The sequence below is a fragment of the Hypanus sabinus genome, chromosome 2, assembly GCF_030144855.1.
Source record: "Hypanus sabinus isolate sHypSab1 chromosome 2, sHypSab1.hap1, whole genome shotgun sequence".
NCBI lineage: Eukaryota > Metazoa > Chordata > Chondrichthyes > Myliobatiformes > Dasyatidae > Hypanus > Hypanus sabinus.
The window spans coordinates 111,959,770-111,979,697 of NC_082707.1; the positions used below are offsets into that span (position 1 = coordinate 111,959,770).

Consider the following 19,928-nt stretch of genomic DNA (forward strand, 5'->3'; position numbering starts at 1 on the left):
AACCTAATCATGGGATAATTTACAGTGATCAATTAACCTACACTGTACATTTTTGGACTCTGGGTGGGGGAACTGGAGGATCTGGAGAAAACCCATGCATTCCATGGGGAGCATGTACAGAGACTCTGTACAGACTGACTCCGGAATTGAACTCCCAACTCCAGGACACTCTGAGCTGCAATAGCACCAAGCTAGCCACTACCATGGTATGTTTAGAACAGTGATAAGGAGGAAATTCTTTAGCCAGAGGGTAGTGAATCTATGGAATTCAATGCCACAGAGAGCTGTGGAGTCTAAGTCATTGAGTATATTTAAAGTGAAGGTTGATAGGTTCTTGATGAGTCAGGACATCAAAGGTCATGTGAAGAAGGGTTTGAAAGGGATAATAAATTAGGCATGATGGAATGGCAGCGCAGTTTTGATGGGCTGAATGGCCCAATTGTGATCCTATGTCTTAAATTCTCATAATCAAGCAGAGCAAGTGTTTACTGCTTGTTGCGGGGTTCCCTGTTGTTATGCACATTGACTTGATTATGCTTAATTTGAACTTCTCTTTTCATGAGCAATAAGCAGGGAAGATGCTTGCCTGGTAGAGTCATACTCCCTAATTCTATGGTGGTCCTTTGTACTACTGATATGATTACAACACGTCAAAAACTGGCCACAGCAGACCTATGTGGAATGTCATGTCATAATTTTCATAGAGTACACTACTAATATCCCCAAACATTGTTTGTACTGTTTGTGCTCTACAGAATATTAAATTTTCTGTGATATATATACACCAACTATTCTGTGGGAATAGCCCTCCCTCTTTCACTACTTATTTGTCTGATAGGTGAAATCACAGCATCAGTCATATTTTAAAACAAAAATCTCTCCATTATCTTTGTGCTCATCCTCTATGTATCTGAAATACCTTAATGCTTGTATGAGATACTTCCACGTTGATTCAACATGGATGAAGTTCTACCTTAGCCCAAAAAAGAGCCTCTTAAGCAGCAGTGGATATAAAAGCAAAGTATAGACTGCAATCTTAACCTTGTTGCAGCATTCTGAATCTGATGGCTAACAGGCAGCAATAGGATAGGAACAAAAATATTAAAGGATATTAATGAATTATATTATGACAATTTGGTCGTCATTACTGAGCCCGGTTTTGTTTCAAAACCATATTTCAGATTTAGTAATGATTCACACTCCCCAACTATTACGGAGAGATTCAAGCTTAAGTCTCCAGGTCAATGGCTTAATACTCTGACTGATGGTGCAGTAGCTTAACTGTGAATCCACCTTAACCTAAGATTAATTGAAAGAATTGGCAGATTTTCTATTGATACATTGAGCATTTAAATGCTCAGTAATCAACAATGAATCTACAGTTAACATTTGTCATCTGAAAGCTAGTTAATATTCTTATCATTTCCAATAGAGAAGTACAAAAATGAGGTGAAATAAAAATAAATTGTTGGAAATAATCAGAAAGTTATTTGCATTTGTGGAGAGAAAAGAAAACTTCTGTTTATTGTCATGTTCTTCCATCAACCTGTGTCACTCTATAACGTTATTTGAGAAGGGTTACAAGGATTAGCCAAGAAACTACTGACTAGTCAGCCTAACATTAGTGGTGGGAAAGTTACCAGAAAGGATCTGAGGGACAGGATTTACCTGCATTTGATAAAGCAAAGACTGATTGGGGATAGTCATTATGACTTTGTGCATGGGAGATCATGTCTCCTGAGTTTAATTACTTTTTGATGGGGCGACCCAGAAGATTGGTTAGTGAATGTTGTCTGCATGGGCTTTATCAGGACCTTTAACAGGGTCCCGAATGGTAGGCTAGTGGGTTATGTTAGATCACAAGGAATCCATGGTACCTGCCAATTGGATACAGAACAAACTTGATAGAAGGTGGCTCCTCATTTGCTATCACCAATCTGTTTCTTTCTGTCCACACTTGTTCTATCACTCTCCTTCCACTCCATCATGCACTTCTAGGGCTTAAACTTTTCAGTAACATTTGTTTCTGTTTCTAAATTTAAAAGATTACACTTTCAGTCAACTAAAAGAGCAAGTCAAAGTAATTATGATACAATATATGTCTTTATATCAATTCTTCAAGCTACCTGAGAAGGTGTTTAATTTGAAATGTATTTATCTTGATTTTATAAAAAGTGTGTGTTGGATTCCTGACAATTATTAGACATGCTGATATATGTTCTTAACTCTGCTTTGAAAGAGGTATTGGATTTAATCAATGTAGCTGTTTTATTCGGATGTGAATGAGAGTTGAAGTGTCTGCCATGCAGCAGGCTGAGTAGTGAAAGGGATCCAGTCAATGAAAATAGCTGCTGTTTTCTTTTGTGGAAGCTGTTAATTGCTCAGTTGAATACCTGAGAAAGCTGGCATAATTTCTTCCAAATGACATAGGCTTGAGAAATATTCCTCATGGTTAACAGGCAAAATCTTTATCTTTATGTAATTGCAAATACAGTGGGTTCTAGTTATTTGGCCCAATTAAGCGGCTGCCTAATTAACTGAAGTTTCATGGAAATAGTTAAAAAGATATAAAGAGATACTACCATTTAACTAAGTAACAAATGATGCATTTAAATGAAATACAGAACAAGTACAGTACTATAAAACTATTAGTTTCTAATTGTTATCGGTAGAGGAATTCATCCATCGTATGCTGGCACATTCTTTCGATTGACTATAAATGAATAAACTCAGCAAAGACATCTAGTGTATACACTGACTACATACAATGCTATTGATGATTGTCTCCTCCAAATTTTCATTTTCATTGTAATATTCAAGATGATTGTTGACATCTTAATTCTTTGTATTTCCTAACAAAGTAGTAATATAATTTCATTTCACTCCCAGCTGTTTCTGCTGTTTCCAAGCCTGAATGCTTGAAACCACAGCGAGTAAAACAGTTGTGAATTATCTTATTACTTAATTCTTACCAAATATCAGTGACAAAAATCACTGCCAAGCACACATAACTGATGCTATTTAAAAACTGCTTTAAGCATGTCGTAGTAGAACATAGAACTGTACAACACAGGAACAGGCCATTTGGCCCACAATGTTGTGCCAAACCAGCTAAGCACCCAAACACTAATCATCCTACCTACACCATGTCCATATTCCTCCATCTTCCTTACATCCATGTGCCTGTCCAAACACCTTAAAAGCTTCTAATGTTATTAGTCTTTACCACCACACCAGGCAGGGCATTCCAGGCATCCATTATTCTCTGAGTAAAAATCTTACACCTCACATCCCCTCTGAGCCTAAACCCTCTCATCAGAAATGCGTGCCCTCTGGTATTAGGCACTTCAACCCAGGGGAGTAGATGCTCCCCGTCTACTCTCTATGCCTCTCATAATCTTGTAAACCTCTATCAGATCTCCTCTCAGCCTCCAGCACGGCAAAGAAAACAGCCCAGGTTTATCCAGCCTCTCGTGATAGCACATACCCTCTAAACCAGGCATCATCCTGGTAAATCTCTTCTGTATACACTCTCCAAAGTCTCAACATCCTTCCTATAGGGGGGCAACCAGCACTGTATGCAATACTCCTGATGTGGCCTAACCAGAGTTTTATAAAGTTGCAACATAACACCTGACTTTTGAACTCAATGCTCGACTAATAAAAACAAGCATTTCATAAGCCTTTTTAACCACCTTATTGACCTGTGTAGCCACATTCAAGGGGCTATGAATTTTGACCCCAAGATCTCTGCTCAAGAACTTTGTTAAGGATCTTGCCCTTAACAGTGTACTGTTTCCTTGCACTTGCTCTACCAAGATGCAACACCTCGTATTTATCTGGGTTAAACTCCATCTGCCATTTCTCTGCCCATATCTGCTACTGATCTATATTGTGCTGTTATCTTTCCCAGTCTTGTACACTATCCACAACTCCACCAATCTTGGTATCATTTGCAAATTTACTAACCCACCCACCTACATTTTCATCCGGGTCATTTATATACGTCATAAACAGCAGAGGGCTCAGCACAGATCCCTGCAGAACTCCATTGATTGCAGACCTCCAACTTGAATAACTCCCTTCAACCAGTACCCTCTGCCTTCTGTGTGAAAATTGGTACTGATTCCAAAGAGCCAATTTACCACGGACTCCATGCATCTTAATCTTCTTGGTTAGCCTCCCATGAGGGAATTTGTCAAACACCATACAAAATCTATGTAGACAACATCCACAGCCCTACCCTCATCATCTTGTCAAAAAACTCAACAACTTGGTGAGGCATGACCTGCCACACACAAAGTTGTGCTGGCTCTCCATAGTTAGGCCTGGATTTCTAAATGCTCATCTATCCTATCTCCGAGAATTTTCTCTAGCAATTTCCCTGCAACTGACATGAGACTCACTGGTCTATAGTTCCCAGGATTTTCCCTTGTTTCCTACTTAAATAGACATTAGCCACCCACCAGTCCTCTGGGACCTTGCCTGTGGCTAGAGAGGACACAAAGATACTGGTCAAGGGCCCAGCAATCCTGTCTCTTGTCTCCTTCAATAATGTGGGGTAAATCCCATCAGGCCCTCATTAGTAGGCCCAACACTTTCTCCTCCTTGACCTCTAAATGCTCTGACATATTTATACACTCAGCACTGATCTATGGTTTTTCATTTCCTTTTCATTGATAAGTCTTGAAGCAAAGTACTTATTAAGTACCTCACACACATTCCCTGCATCCAAGCAAATGCCCCCCCCTTTACCCATTGAGTAGTCCCACCCTTTCCCTAGTTATCCTCTTACTCTTGATGTATGTATAGAATGCCTTTAGATTCACCTTAATCCAAGGACTTTTCATGGCCCCTCCTGACTTTCCTAATTCCTTCCTTTAGTGTTTTTTTTTCTGGCTTCTCTACACTCCATTGCTTCCATAAGATATAAGAGCAGAATTAGGCCATTCAGCCGATCAAGTCTACTCTGGCATTTCATTATAGCTGATCCCGGATACCACTCAACCCCATTCAACTGCCTTCTCACCATATCCTTTGATGCCCTGACCAATCATAAAATGATCAACTTCCACCTTAAATATACCCATGGACTTGGCCTCCACTGCAGTCTGTGGCAGAGCATTCCACAGGTTCACTACTCGCTGGCAAAAAAGAATTCTTCCTTCCTTCTATTCTAAAAGGTCGCCCCTCAATTTTGAGGCTGTGCGCTCTAGTTCTGGATACCCCCACCATAGGAAACACCCTCTCCATATCCACTCCATCTAGTCCTTTCAACATTTGGTAGGCTTCAATGAGATGCCCCCACCCCCTGCATTAGAACATAGAACATAGAAATCTACTGCGTAATACAGGCCCTTCAGCCCACAATGTTGTGCCGACCATGTAACCCACTCTAGATGCTGCTTAGTATTTCCCTACCGCATAGCCCTCTATTTTCCTAAGCTCCGTGTACCTATCTAACAGTCTCTTAAAAGTCCTTTACTACTTTTGTGGGCAGTGCATTCCACATACCCACCACTCTCTGTGTGAAAAACTTATCTCTGACATCCCCCTGTACCTACTTCCAAGCACCTTAAAACTATGTCCCTCATGTTAGCCATTTCAGCCCCGGGAAAAAGTCTCTGGTTTTCCACACAAACAATGCCTCTCATCTTATAGGCCTCTATCAGGTTACCTCTCATCGTCTGTTGCTCCGAGGAGAAAAGGCCACGTTCCCTCAACCTATTCTCATAAGGCACATTCTCTAATCCAGGTAACATCCTCGTAAATCTCTTCTGCACACTCTTCGTAGTATCCATTTCCTTCCTGTAGTGAGGTATCCAGAACTGAACACAATACTCCAAGTGCAGTCTATCTAAGGTCTTATGTAGCTGTTACATTACCCCACAGCTCTTGAACTCCAATCTACAGTTGATGAAGGCCAACACACCATATGCTTTCTTAGCAATACTGTCAACATGTGCAGTAGCTTTGAGTGTCCTACAGACACAGACCCTAAGATTGCCCTGATCCACCATACAGCCAAGAGTCTTGCCATTAATAGTATATTCTGTCTTCAATTTGACCTACCAAAATGAACCACTTCACATTTATCTGAGTTTAACTCCATCTGTCACCTCTCAGCCTAGTTCTGCATCCTATCGATATCCCGCTATAACCTCTGACAGTCTCCAGACTATCCACAACATCCCCAATCTTTGTCATCAGCAAACTTACTAACTTACTTCTTCATCCAGGTCATTTATAAAAATCATGAAGAGGAAGGGTCTCCGATCCGATCCCAGCGGAAACCACTGGTCGTCAACCTCCATTCAGCAAATGAACCATCTACAAAGCACCCTTTTCCTTCTGTGCGCAAGTCATTTCTGGATCCATAAAGCAAGTTCTCCGTGGATCCCATGCCTCCTTACTTTCTGAATGAGCCTGGCATGGGGAACCTTATCAAATGCCTTACTGAAATCCATATACACTACATCTACTGCTCTACCTTCATCAATGTGTTTTGCTACATCCTCAAAGAATTCAGTCAGGCTCATAAGGCATGCCCTGTCCTCAACAAAGCCATGCTGTCCATCTCTAATCAGATTGTCTCTCCAAATGCTCATAAACCCTGCCTCTCAAAATCTCCAACAACTTGCCCACCACTGAGGTAAGACTCACTGGTCTATAATTTCCTGGGTTATCTGTACGCCCTTTCTTGAATAAGGGAACAATATTTGCAACCCTCCAATCCTCTGGTACTTCTCCCATTCCTAATGATGATGCCAGAGGCTCATCAGTCTCCTCCCTCACTTCCTATAGTAGTCCTGGGTATATCGTGGCAACCTATCTAACTTAATGCTTTTCAAAAGCTCCAGCGCATCCTCTTTCTTATTGTCTACATGTTCAAGCGGTTCAGTCCACAATTGTTACAGTCCTTTTCCCTGGTGAATACTGAAGCAAAGTATTCATTAAGTACCTCTGCTATCTCCTCCGACTCCATGCACATGTTTCTGCTATTGCATCTGATTAGTCCTAATCCCACACGGCTCACCCTCTTGCTGTTCACATACTTGTAGAATGCCTTGGGCTTTTCCGTGATCCTGCTTGCCAAGGCCTTCTCATGGCCCCTTCTAGCTCTCTTAATTTCATTCTTAAACTCCTTCCTGGCAATCTTGTCATTTTCTAGAATTCTGATAGTACCTAGATTCTTGAACCTTTCGTAAGCTTTTCTTTACTTCTTAACTAGATTTTCTATATCCTCTGTACACCTTGATTCTTTCACCCTACCACCCTTTCCCTACTTCAATGGAACATACCTATGCAGAACACCATGCAAATGTTACCTGAACATTTACCACATTTCTGCCTTGCACTTCCTTGAGAAAATCTGCTCCCAAATTTCTGCTTAATAGCATCATATTTTCCCCTACCCCAGTTGCATTTTTCCAAATTATCTGCTCCTGTCCCTCTCCAGCACTATGGTAAAGGAGATGGTTCTGATCACTATCTCCAAAATGCTCTCCCACCATGAGATCTGACACCTGACCAGGTTCATTTCCCAATACCAGATCAAGTCCCAGATCAAGTACAGTCTCTCCTTTAGTTTGTTTTGCTACATAGTGCATCAGGGAAACCTTCGTGAATACACTTAACAAGCTCCATCCCATCTAAACCCCTTGCTCTAAGGATATACCAGTCAGATGGGGAGCATGCCTTATGAGAATAGGTTGAGTGAACTCAGTCTTTTCTCCATGGAGTGACGGAGGATGAGCAGTGACCTGATAGAGGTGTATAAGATGATGAGATTCATTGATTGTGTGGATAGTCAGAGGCTTTTTCTCAGGACTGAAATAGTTGCCACAAGAGGACACAGGTTTAAGGTGCTGGGGAGTAGGTACAGAGGAGTTATCAGGGGTAAGTTTTTTACTCAGAGAGTGCTGAGTACGTGGAATAGGCTGCTGGCAACAGTGGTGGAGGTGGATAAGATCGGGTCTTTTAAGAGACTTGGATAGGTACATGGAGCTTAGTAAGATAGAGGGCTATGGGTAAGCCTAGTAATTTCTAAGGTAGGGACATGTTCAGCACAATTTTGTGGGCTGAAGGGCCTGTATTGTGCTGTAGGTTTTCTATGTTTCTATGTTTAATATTAGGAAAGTTAAAATAGCCTATCACAACAACCCTATGATTATTACACCTTTCCAGAATCTGCCTTCCTATCTGCTCCTCGATGTCCCTGCTACTATCAGGGAGAGGTCTGTGAAAACACCCAGTAGAATTATTGCCCCTTCCTGTTTCTGACTTCCACCCGTACTGACTCAGCAGACAATCCCTCCATGACTTACTCCTTTTCTACAGCTGTGATACTATCCCTGATTAGCAATGCCACACCCCACCTCTTCTGCCTCCCTCCCTGTCCATTTTGAAACATCTAATGCACTCAGCAGCCGTACCTGCCCCGAGATATGTCTCTCTAACGGCCATAAGGTCATTTAGCATTCTTCTAAATTCCAGTGAATATAGGCAGTGAATACAGGCCCAAAGCTGCCAATTGTTGTAACTATGTGGTTTTATGTAGGTCTTGTAGCTTTAGTTTTTGGTCTTGTTTTGTCTGGTGGATTTGGAGCTCCTTTCCGGGAAACACACTAAGATGGTAGCACAATATCAATATGCAGCAGCCTCTCCGGACTCTGGATTGGGGATTGCCAAATGTTATGTGGGTTTTCTGATGTGGTCTGTTTTGTCATGTGCTTTTGTGATATCATTCTGGAGGAACGTTGTCTCATTTTTTAACTGCTTTGCATTTGTGGTTTCTAAATGACAATAAACTGAATCTGAAATGCTCCTCGTATGCTAACTTCTTAATTCCCAGAATCATCCTTGTGAATCTTCTCTGGACTCTCTCCGATGACAACATATCCTTTCTGAGATATGGGGCCCAAAACTGTTGATAATACTCCAAGTATGGCCTATCTATCTTATAAAGGTTCAGCATTATCTGTTTGCTTTTTTATTCTATTCCCATTGAAATAAATACCAACATTGCATTTGGCTTCTTTACCACAGACTCGACCTGTAAATTAACCTTCTGGAAGTCTTGCATGAGGACTCCTAAATTCCTCTTCACCTCTGGTCTTTGAATCTTCTCTCCATTTAGATAATTGTCCACACTATTTTTCCTTTTGCCAACATGCATTATCATACATTTCCCAATACTGTATTCCATCTGTCACTTTTTTGCCCATTCTTCCAATTTGTCCAAATCCTGCTGTAATCACTTACTTCCTCAGCACTACCCTATGCCTCCACCTATCTTCATATCATCGCATACTTTGCCACAAAGCCATCAACTCCATTATCAAAATCATTGACAAACAATGTGAAAAGTAGTAGTCCTAATGCTGACCCCTGAGGAACTCCACTAGTCACTAGCTGGCAACCAGAAAAGGCCCTTTTATCCCACACATGGCCTCCTGCTTGTAAGCCATTCCTATATTCATGCCAGTATCTTTCCTGTAATGGTGTAGGATTTTGTCTTATGAAGCAACCTCACATGTAGCACCATATCAAATATCTTCTGAAAATCCAAGTAAATGACATCTGCTGCCTCTCCTTTGTCCAGCCTGCTTGTTACTTCCTCAAAGGGCTCTAACAGATTTGTCAGGCAAGATTTCCCTTCACAGATCATGCTGTCTTTGACTTATTTTATCATTAGTCTCCAAGTACCCGGAAACCTCATCCTTAATAATAGACTCCAACACTTTCCCAACACTGAGGAAGGGCTAGCTGACCTTATTATTTCCTTTCTTTTGCCTTCCTCTCTTGAAGAGTGGAGTGACATTTGCAATCTTCAAGTCCTCTGGGACCATGTCAGAATCAAGTAATTCTTGAAAGATCATGACCAATGCATCTGTTATCTATTCAGCAACCTCTCTCAAGACTCAGGGGTTGTGGTCCATCTGATCCAGGTGACTTCTCTGCCTTAAGACCTTTGAGTTTGCCTAGCACATTTTCCTTCATAATAGCAATGGCATTCACTCCTGCTCCTTGACACTCATGGACCTCTGGCACACTGCTAGTGTCTTCCACAGTGAAGACTGATTGCAAGTACCCATAAAGTTAATCTCCCATTTCTTTGTCCCCCATTACTACCTCACCAAATCATTTTCCAGTGGTCCAATATCAACTCTAATGTTCCTTTTACTCTTTATAACTGAAAAAACTTTTGGTATCCTGCTTTATATTATTGGATAGTTTGCCCTCATATTTCATCTTTTCCCTTCTTATAACTTTTTAGTTGTCTTGGATTTTAAAAGCTTCCCAATCATTCAACTTCTTACCCACTTTTGCTACTTTATATGCCCTTCCTTGGCTTTTATGCAGTCCTTAACTTCCCTTGTCAGCCACTGTTGCCTACCCCTACCATTTGAGAACAACCTCTTTGGGACATATCTAACCTGTGCTTTGTGAATTATTCCCAGAAATAATAGCCGTTTCTGCTCTGCCGTTATTCCCACTAGTATCCTCCTCTAATCCACTGGGCAAACTCTTCTCTCATGCCTCTGTAATTCCCTTTATTCCATCACGATACTGATACATCTGACTTGGATTTTTCCTTTTCAAATTGCAGTAGGAGTTCAATCATATCATGATCCCTGTCTCCTAACGGTTCCTTTACATTAAGCTCCCTAATAAGATCTGTGTTGTTACATAACAGCCAATCTAAGAAAGCCTTTCCCTGAGTTGGCTCAAGCAGAATCTGATGTAAAAAGCCATCTCATATGCATTCAACAAATTCCCTCTCTTGCAATCTGATGCTAACCTGATTTTCCCAATCCTCTTGCATATTGAAATTCCCATTACAACTGTGAATTGTGTCGTTATCCTTATTACATGCCTTTTCCAGCTCCACTTGCAAACTCTACCCTATATTTTGGCTACTATTTGGAGGCCCTATATGTGATGCACATGTTTTTTTAAGCCCTTGCAGTTTATAATTCCACCCATAAAATCCAACATTCTGTGAACCTATGTCACCTCTTTCTAAAGATATAATTCCATCTCTTACCAACAGAGCCACATCAGCACCTATGCCGTCCTGCCTATCTTTCGATACAAAGCATATACTTTGATGTTAAGCTCCCAACTATGGAACTGTGGCTTTCTTTCACCCACAACTCAGTGATGTCCACAATGTCATACCGACCAATCTCTAATTGCGCCACAAGTTCATCTGCCTTATTCAAGTACAGCACCTTCAGTTCTGTATTTTTCGCTCTTTTGAATTTTGCCTCTGTAGTACAATTTAACTCTTTACTCTGTATTTGTACCCAAATCATTGGCTTGTCCTTACTTACATTCATGTTACTTCCTTAATCTACTTGTAAACCTGCTGGCTTATCCTCAGCTCTATCATACTGGTTCCCATCCTTCTGCCATTTTAGTTTAAACTACTCCCAATAGCTCTAGTAAACCTGCCTGCAAGGATATTGGTCCTGCTCAGATTCAAATGCAGCCCGTCCCTTTTGTACAAGTCCCACCTGCCCCAGAAGAGGTTCCAATTATCCTGAAATTTGAATCCCTGCCCCCAGCTCTAATTCTTCAGGCACGCATTTATCTGCCACCTCATTCAATTCCTATCCTCACTGTCACATGGCACAGGCAGTAATCCAGAGATTACTACCCTTGAGGTCCTGTTTACTTCCTAACTTCCTGTATTCTTTTTCAGGACCTCGTCCCTTTTTCTACTTACGTTGTTAGTACCAATATGTACCATGATTTCTGGCTGCTCGCAATCCCTTTTCAGGATACTGTAGATGTGTTCAGAAACATTCCACACCTTGGCACCTGGGAGGCAAACTGCCATCTGTGTTTCCTTTTTTACATCACAGAATCGCATATCTGTCCTCTGACCATAGAATCTCCTATTACTGCAGCCATTCTCTTCAGTCCCCTACCCTTCTGAGCCAGAGGGCTATACTCAGTGCCAGAGGCACGGCTGCTGTTGCTTCCCCCAGGTAGGTCACCTCCCCCCCGCCGCCCTAACAGTACTCAAAATGGAGTACTTATGGTTGAGGGGGTCAGCCACAACAGTGCTCTCCACTATCTGACATTCTCCCTTCCCTCTCCTGACAGTCACCCATTTATCTGTCTCCTGTAGCCTTGGGGTGACTGCCTTTCTGTAGCTCCTGTCTATCACCTCTTCACTTTCCCTAACAAGCCGAAGGTCATCGAGCTGCAGCTTTAGATCCCTAACATGGGTCTGGTAAGAGCTGCATCTTGATGCACCTGCTGGAGATGTGGTCATCGGGGAGGCTGGAAGTTTCCTGGAAATCCCACATCTGACAATCAACAGAATACTGCCTCTGTAGACATGCCCCTATTCTCTTAAGAGTTAAATAAGATAACTCTTCCTTTGATCCCTTCTTCTGAAGCTTTACACACTTTTCCTTTTTCTTCTTGACTAAATTCATCACCTCTCTGGATAAACAAGGTTCTCTTATCTTTCCATCCCCGTCCTTCTAACAGGAACATACCTTTCCTGTACCATGTGCAATTTATCTTTAAGCACCCTTCACATGTCTGATGTGGACTTGCCTGAGAAAAGGTGTTCCCAATTAAAGCTTCTTGGTTCCTGCCTAATGCTCTCATAATTTGCCCTACACCAATTTAAAACTCTCACAAGGACCATAACTATCCTTGTCTATAGCTATCCTTAAAAGCTATGGTCACTGTTCCCTAACTGTTCACTCACTGAACTTGCCAGGTTTTGTCACCTGGCCAGGCTCAGTACCCAACCCCAGGTCCAGTACTCTTATTAGACTGTCCACATGTTGATTTAAGAGTCCTTCCTGGATACATATTTTTGGCTCATCTAAGCCCCTTGCACTAAGAATGTCCCAGATTATCAGGGAAGTTGAAATCTCCTGTGACAACAACCCTATTATTTTTACACATTTCCTTAATCTGATTACATGTCTGTTGCTCAATATCCTGGTAGATATTAGGGAGTCTGTAGTACAGTCCTATCACTATATCACTATGACTGCACCCTCCCCATTCCTTAATTCCGCCCAAATGGACTCTGGGTCTGACCCTTCTATTATGCTTAAACTAGATTTGCAGAGGGCTGGGAACTTCACTAACTACTGCACTGCCTGCTTTTACTCTTTCCTGTTGAGCCTCAGAGCTGGCCACAATGCCTGTCTGCTGCTGCTGTGATCTGATGGGTCATCCACTCCAGGTGTATCCAAAGAGGTATTCTTTTTGCTGAGGGGAATGGCCACAGGGAACCTTGCACTGACCTCTTAATCCCTTTACCTCTTCTGATGGTTCACCATCCACTGTCTGAAACCTGTACTTTGATTGTGACCACCTCCTCAAAAGACTTGCCTATAATATCTTCAGACTCCCGAATGATCCTGAGTACATTCAACTCCAGCTCCAGCTCCTTGACCTGGTCAGTTAGGTACTGAAGTTGGGTACATTTTCCACAGATGTAATCATCAGGGAAACCATCAGATATCCTGAATTCCCACATTTGACAGGAGCAGCATTCCATCCTGACTAAAAAAGAAAAAAAAAACGCTTATCTTTTCTTAACTGTGCCTGCACCTGTTCACATTGAAGCCTGTTAAGCCTAAGCCTTCACACTCTTTCACAGGCACACTCTGACAATGGCTGTTCTGCTTGAGCCTATCCTCCTTTTATTTGCAGCTGATTTTAGTCCTCTGACGCTGACACTTTCTATGCCTGCGCGGCCCCAATGAACTGGTTTTGCCTGAATCGGCTTCTTTTATCCTTTCCCGATTTCCACAGGACTCTGACACTGACACTTGCACTCCTCCTGCCTGAGCTGCCAAAACTAGACAGGTTTTACCTGAGCCTGCTCTTTTTATACTCACACTCCAAACTTTGGTAGGCCTCTGACGCCAATAAAGGTCTAACGGCCACACGTCTGATGATAGTTAGAAACTGTTCGGCAACAGTCTTCATCCCCAATTAAATGGCATAATGTCAAGTACACAAAGGGAATCCAGGCTATTTTCTTGATTAGTTTCTGTAAGAGTTTTCCCCAAATAAGCAGCTGTCCTGATTAATCAACGGCCCAATTAACCGGAAACTACGGTATTTCCCCCTATATCTGCCTGAAATTTTGTTCCACTTTTCCCTCCACTGCATGATGGCAGTACAGATGCACCTGATGGATATGTGAGATTGGCCAAGGGTTTATATTCCTTTTTGAAAATAGAACTCTGAATGTAAGATGTATGTTCTGCAGCAATACCGTTTATTATCAGCATTATCAAAGATACGTGTTGGCGTGTGGCCAAGTGGTTAAGGCGTTCGTCTAGTGATCTGAAGGTCACTAGTTTGAGCCTTGGCTGAGGCTGCGTGTGTGTTTTTGAGCAAGGCACTTAACCACACATTGCTCTGCGACGACACCGGTGCCAAGCTGTATGGGTCCTAATGCCCTTCCCTTGGACAACATTGGTGGCGCGGAGAGGGAAGACTTGCAGTTTGGGCAACTGCTGGTCTTCCATTAAAAAAACCTTGCCCAGGCTTGCACCCTGGAAACTTACCAAGGTGCAAATCCATGGTCTTTCGAGACTAATGGAGGCCTACTACTATGACTACTACTACTATCAAAGATACAGACCAGTGGTGCAGCTACAGATCCACATTCTCATTATACCAGCAATCTGGATTCAGTACTGACCTCTGGTGCTACCTATGTGGTGCTTGCACACCTTCCTCATCCCAGATATATGTAGATTGGTAATTGGTGTGGATGCATGGTATAATTTGGTGAGAATAAAATGTGGGATTAATGTCTGATTAGCATAAATATCTGGTTGATGGTTGGTATGGACTTGGTGGACCAAAGTGCCTTTTTCTGTGTTGTATCTCTCTGACTATTTTTTAAAACAAAGGGGGAAAATCACCTTTCAATACTATTACTCTCATCCCTGTATAATGCATATTCAAAACTATTTTTTCCATTGCATCAATTGTTTACACTTTGTTTTAAAAAAAAACTGCAACCATGTACTTGTATTTCCTGTGCATTTTGGCCTCTAAACAGGGGCTCTGGTTGTGTTATAGTATTACTTGTACAATTGGTTGGATATTGTAGGCTACTTAGTCTTCTGCAGTCTGCTTAAAGAGAAAGATGTAGTATAATATGTAGCTTTCTCATATTTTTGCACGTGCTTTTACTGTGGAGTAATTCATTTAGAATTCTTGATATGTATGATGGTTAATTTTAAAATTTGTCCTTGCAGGGAGAAGTTGAAAGGATACATGAATATAGTGAAATTATGGTAAGTGTGAGGAAATACTGTATCACAATTATTCTTCAATTATATATTTGAAAGATTGTGCCAATCCATTTGTAATATCTTTTATCCCCCATTTCTTTTCTAAAGTAATCCCAACTGCTCCAGCTGTGTTAAAGTATATAAAACTGCTCCTATAGAGCCTCTGGCTGGTTGTTTGGAAAGTAAATTACTATATTTTGGAAATCTGCAATAGGTCAGAAAATTTGGGAATGCTCATCAGGGCAGGCAACACCTGCGGTGAGAAAAGCGAAAAAGTCAGAAATTGTGATAAAAGGTCATGTGTCTGAACTATTTTGGAGTTTTTCAGTGTCTACATAGCTATTGCTTTGTAGACATTAGCTTTGGATGGGGTTGTCTGTTGGTGATTTAATACATGGTATGTAAATTGGTTTACACCTCAATGATTCTGGAGATTTTTTTGAGATTTCTGTGAGTTGAAAATTATTAAAACAAGGTTATATTTCTGAACCTCCAGTAACATGATCTGATTACCTTGAAGCTGATGGTAATACCTATGTATTGTGATTTCATAAACAATTACAAAGATTTTTGCACTATATGGGGTGTATGTCATTTTAAATGGTATTGAATAAGATGCATATTTTTGAAAGGAGGGTGAAAATTAAAAAAAATTAAATTATAATGCAATTGGATTTCATTTAATTTACCTTTTTAAGAGGGAAAAATTCTGTTTGTGACTGTTTTATGAGTACAGATTTAAGAGGTAGTGTCCTGGACAAGAGGATTAAGGAATACTCAAGACATGTTATGCATGGTGAAAGAACAAAGGGTAGCTAGAGAGGGTAGGACCAGTTAAGGCCAAAGTAGGAAATTGGTGCCTGGAGCCAGAGGAAGTGGGTGTGGTACTAAATTAATAGTTTGTATTGTTATTCATCAAGGACAAAAGGGCCGGCCTGGAGGGTAGTAAGATTATTTTGGGGTATGCTAATATTCTAGAGTATGTTGATATCAAGGAGAAAGGATCTGTTGAAGAATATTAAGATGGATCAAGCCCCAGGGCCTGATGGGATGTATTCCAAGTAACTCAGAGAATCAAGAAAGGAGATTACTGGGGCATTGATGAGTTTCCAGAGGACTCGAGAGTAGTCAATGTTGATTCTTTGTTTAGATAATCCAGCAAATTATAAATTGGTGAACCTTACATCAATGGTATGATAACTATTTTAAAGGATTCTCAGATGTAGGATTTACTTACATGGAAAAGCATAGGCTTAACAGTGACAACATGGCTTTATATGAGGCTGATCATGTCTTGTGACCTTGATTGAGTTATTTCAGGTGGTGATGAGGGTGATTGTAAGGTAATGGTTGTTGTCTGTGCAGACTTTAGTAGGGCATGTGACAAGATCTCTAATGATGGGGTGATCCAGAAAATTAGGATAGTGTAGTGTTGGAGGGTTAGCCTGACTGGAGGACTGTAACCAGTGGTGTTCCACCAGGGTTAATGTTTGTAAGTTATTTTGGTCAAACCTGTAGATGATCTGATTAGAAAGTTTTCAGATGCCACAAAAATATGGAGTTGTGGATGGTGAAGAAGGTTATCAGAAAAATACAGCAAGATATAAACCAAGCATTTCCAGCATTTGCAGACTTCCTCGTGTTGTGAAGATATAAACCAGTTGGAAATGTGGGTAGAGAAATGGCAGATGGAGTTTAACCAGGAAAAATGTGAGATGTTGCTCTTTGGAAGGTGAAATGTAAGGGAAGGTACACAGTAATAAATGGCAGTAACATTAGGAGCATTTATCACAAACGAATATTGAGATACAAGTCCATGATTGAAAGTGGTAACACAAATAGATAGATAGGGTGGTAAAGAAGACATACGGCATGCTTGTCTTAATTGGTCAGTGTATTGAGTAGCACAAACAAGAGAAAATCTGGAAATTGGAGCAACACAATTATGTATCCACTTAGCCAGCTCTCCCTGGATCCTCTGTGATCTAACATTCTAGACTAGCTTCCAAAGGAGACCTTGTTAAAGTTCTTGCTTAAGTCCATATAGATAATATCCATTGTCCTCATCCAGCTGCTTTGTTGCCTCTTTCAAGAAATGCTCAACAGATTTATGAGACATGATTTCCTCAATCTGGAGAGTGTTCCATATGAAAATTGGTTGAGTAAACTTGGCCTTTTCTCCTTGGAGCAATGTAGGATGAGAGGCGACCTGATAGAGGTATATAAGATGATGAATGGCATTGATCATGTGGATAGCCCGAGGCCTTCTCCCAGGGTTGAAATGGCTAACATAAGGGGGCATAGTTTTAAGGTGCTTGGAAATAGGTACAAGAGGGGATGTCAGGGATGTCACATAGAGTGGTAGCTGCACGTAATGCACTACCAGTGATGGTGGCGGAAGCAGATACAATAGGGTCTTTTAAGAAACTTTTGGATAGGTACATGGTGCTTAAATAACTAGACAGCTATGCGGTAGGGAATTTCTAGGCAGTTTCTAGAGTGGGTTACATGGTCAGCACAACATTGTGGGCTGAAGGGTCTGTCATGTGCTGTAGATTTCTACGTTCTATGTTCAACACACACAAAATGCTGGGGGAACTCAGCAGGCCAGGCAGCATCTATGGGGGAGGGGGAATGTACAGTCAGTGTTTTGAACCAAAACCCTTTGGCAGGACTAGAGAAAAAGAAGCTGAGTAGATTTGAAAGGTGGGGGGAGGGGAGAGAGAAACGCCAGACGATAGGTAAAACTTGGAGGGGGAGAGATGAAGCAAAGAGCTAGGAAGTTGATTAGTGAAAGAGACAAAAGGCCATGGAAGAAGGGTAGAGAGGAGCACCAGAGGGAGGTGATGGGCGGGCAAAAAGATAACATGAGAGAGGGACAAGGAGATGGGAAATGGTGAAGTGGGGGGGAGCGGAGGCATCACTGGAAATTTGAGAAATTGATGTTCATGTCATCAGGTTGGAGGCTACCCAAATGGAATATAAATGGTTGTTCCTCCAACCTATGTGTTGCCTTATCCTGACAGAGGAGGAGGCCATGGATGGACATATCGGAATGGGAAGTGGAATTAAAATGAGTGGCCACAGGGTGGGAGATCCCACTTGTTCTAGCGGACAGAGCGTAGATGCTTGGCAAAGCGGTCTCCCAATCTACATCAGAAATTGAGTAGGAAAGACAGCATCGTGTTACAGATTTATAAAACTCAGTAAGCCACATTTGGTGTATTAGGCACAGATCTAGTCACTGCATTACAGAAGACCATAGAGGTTTTGGAGAGGGTGCAGAAGAGCCCCACCAGGATGCTGTCTGGATTAGAGTATTAGCATTACTGTTCACATTGAACAAACTAGGGTTGTTTTTGCTGGGGTTGAACCTGATAGAAGAATATAAAATTGAGCAGCATTGATAGGATGGACAGTTGGTCTCTTTTGCACTCTGGGAATGTCAAATACTGGAGGGCATAGTTTTAAGATTAGAGGGCAGAAGTTTATTTTTACACGTAGAGTATGCATTGCCACATGAAGTGGTTGAAGCAGACATGATAGCAACAATCAAGAGGATATTTGCAGGCACATGAAGAGTAAGGTAAGGTATATAGACCATGTACAGACCATAGATGTCAAGTTGTCTGTTTCTGTGTTGTGCTGTTTTATGTTCTATTTAAATGACATGTACCACAAAAGAGCTTGAGCAAAATGTAAAAATAAGGGCTGGTTTGATTTCACTGCATTAAACTGTGTTTTGACATAATTGATGGCTAATTATGTAATATTTATCTTTTCATATTTCAAAAGGCCATTTTTGAATAATTGGAGCCAACAGATTTTTCTGTTTTTTTTATTAGAATAGTACCATATTGAGTTGGTTTTTCTAAGATGTTACTTCTGAGTACATGCTGTTTTTGGCCATTTGGAGTGATAACAGCTAAACTGCAATTTACAAAGGACTGTGCCTAATTAGAATGATTTAGAATGCAGAACAATTTCAGTTGATTATCCTAAATTGTATGGCACAGTTTAATTTGAGATATAATTTTGGAATAATGAAAACAAAGGTTGCCTACTTCCACTCCAACTTTTGTACATGTTCATGAAAACCTTGCCCAGGCCTTTGTTGTCTCCAGAATTGACCTATTCCTTATTTATGCAATGTTCTCTCATTTTGCAGTCTGCTCGGAATTCTCCATCCCTCTCTCTTGCAGATAATCTGTACAACTTCTGCCCCCCAATTACTGGTGCTGTGTTGGCATGTCTAAAGTAAGTGAGTAAAAGATCTGACTCACTGGAGATCTTTGTATTCATACTTAGCAGTGAGGTGACTGGACATCATTTCATGGAACCTGTTCATATTTTGTTGTTTCTCTGGATTGATACAATATTAAGGGTAATTTAAATCTGTATGGAAGTAATGTTTTTATCTGAAGAATAGACAGTCATAGCCCTATCCTATATATTCTTCTTAAATCTTAATTTGGATTAGATTTAAACAAAGTAATCTGATCCCTTTCAAAGTTGCTTTGTGCAAGTTATTCTTTTATGTGCCTGAAAATAGTGGCTGATGTGTGCAGTGCACCAGACATCTCGTTATTATATTCAAAATACATGGAGCTTTCCAAATCAGTGGGG

The 19,928-nt window shown here is 41.1% G+C and overlaps 1 protein-coding gene across 9 annotated transcripts in view; it reads left to right on the forward strand.

Annotated features, from left to right (window-relative positions):
• Window positions 1-19,928, forward strand: part of LOC132382284 (titin homolog) — a 354,914-nt gene that overhangs the window by 21,491 nt on the left and 313,495 nt on the right. For 7 of the 9 annotated variants that reach the window (XR_009508280.1, XM_059952393.1, XM_059952425.1 and 4 more), the window contains exons 2-3: window positions 15,267-15,305; window positions 19,505-19,559. Coding sequence is in view for 3 of the 9 variants with exons in the window: in XM_059952396.1 (XP_059808379.1) it covers window positions 19,551-19,559 (9 nt within the window). In the remaining 6 variants the exon portion in view is untranslated. The remainder of the gene's footprint in view (window positions 1-15,266; window positions 15,306-19,504; window positions 19,560-19,928) is intronic. The other 2 variants (XM_059952406.1, XM_059952434.1) reach the window with 1 other exon arrangement.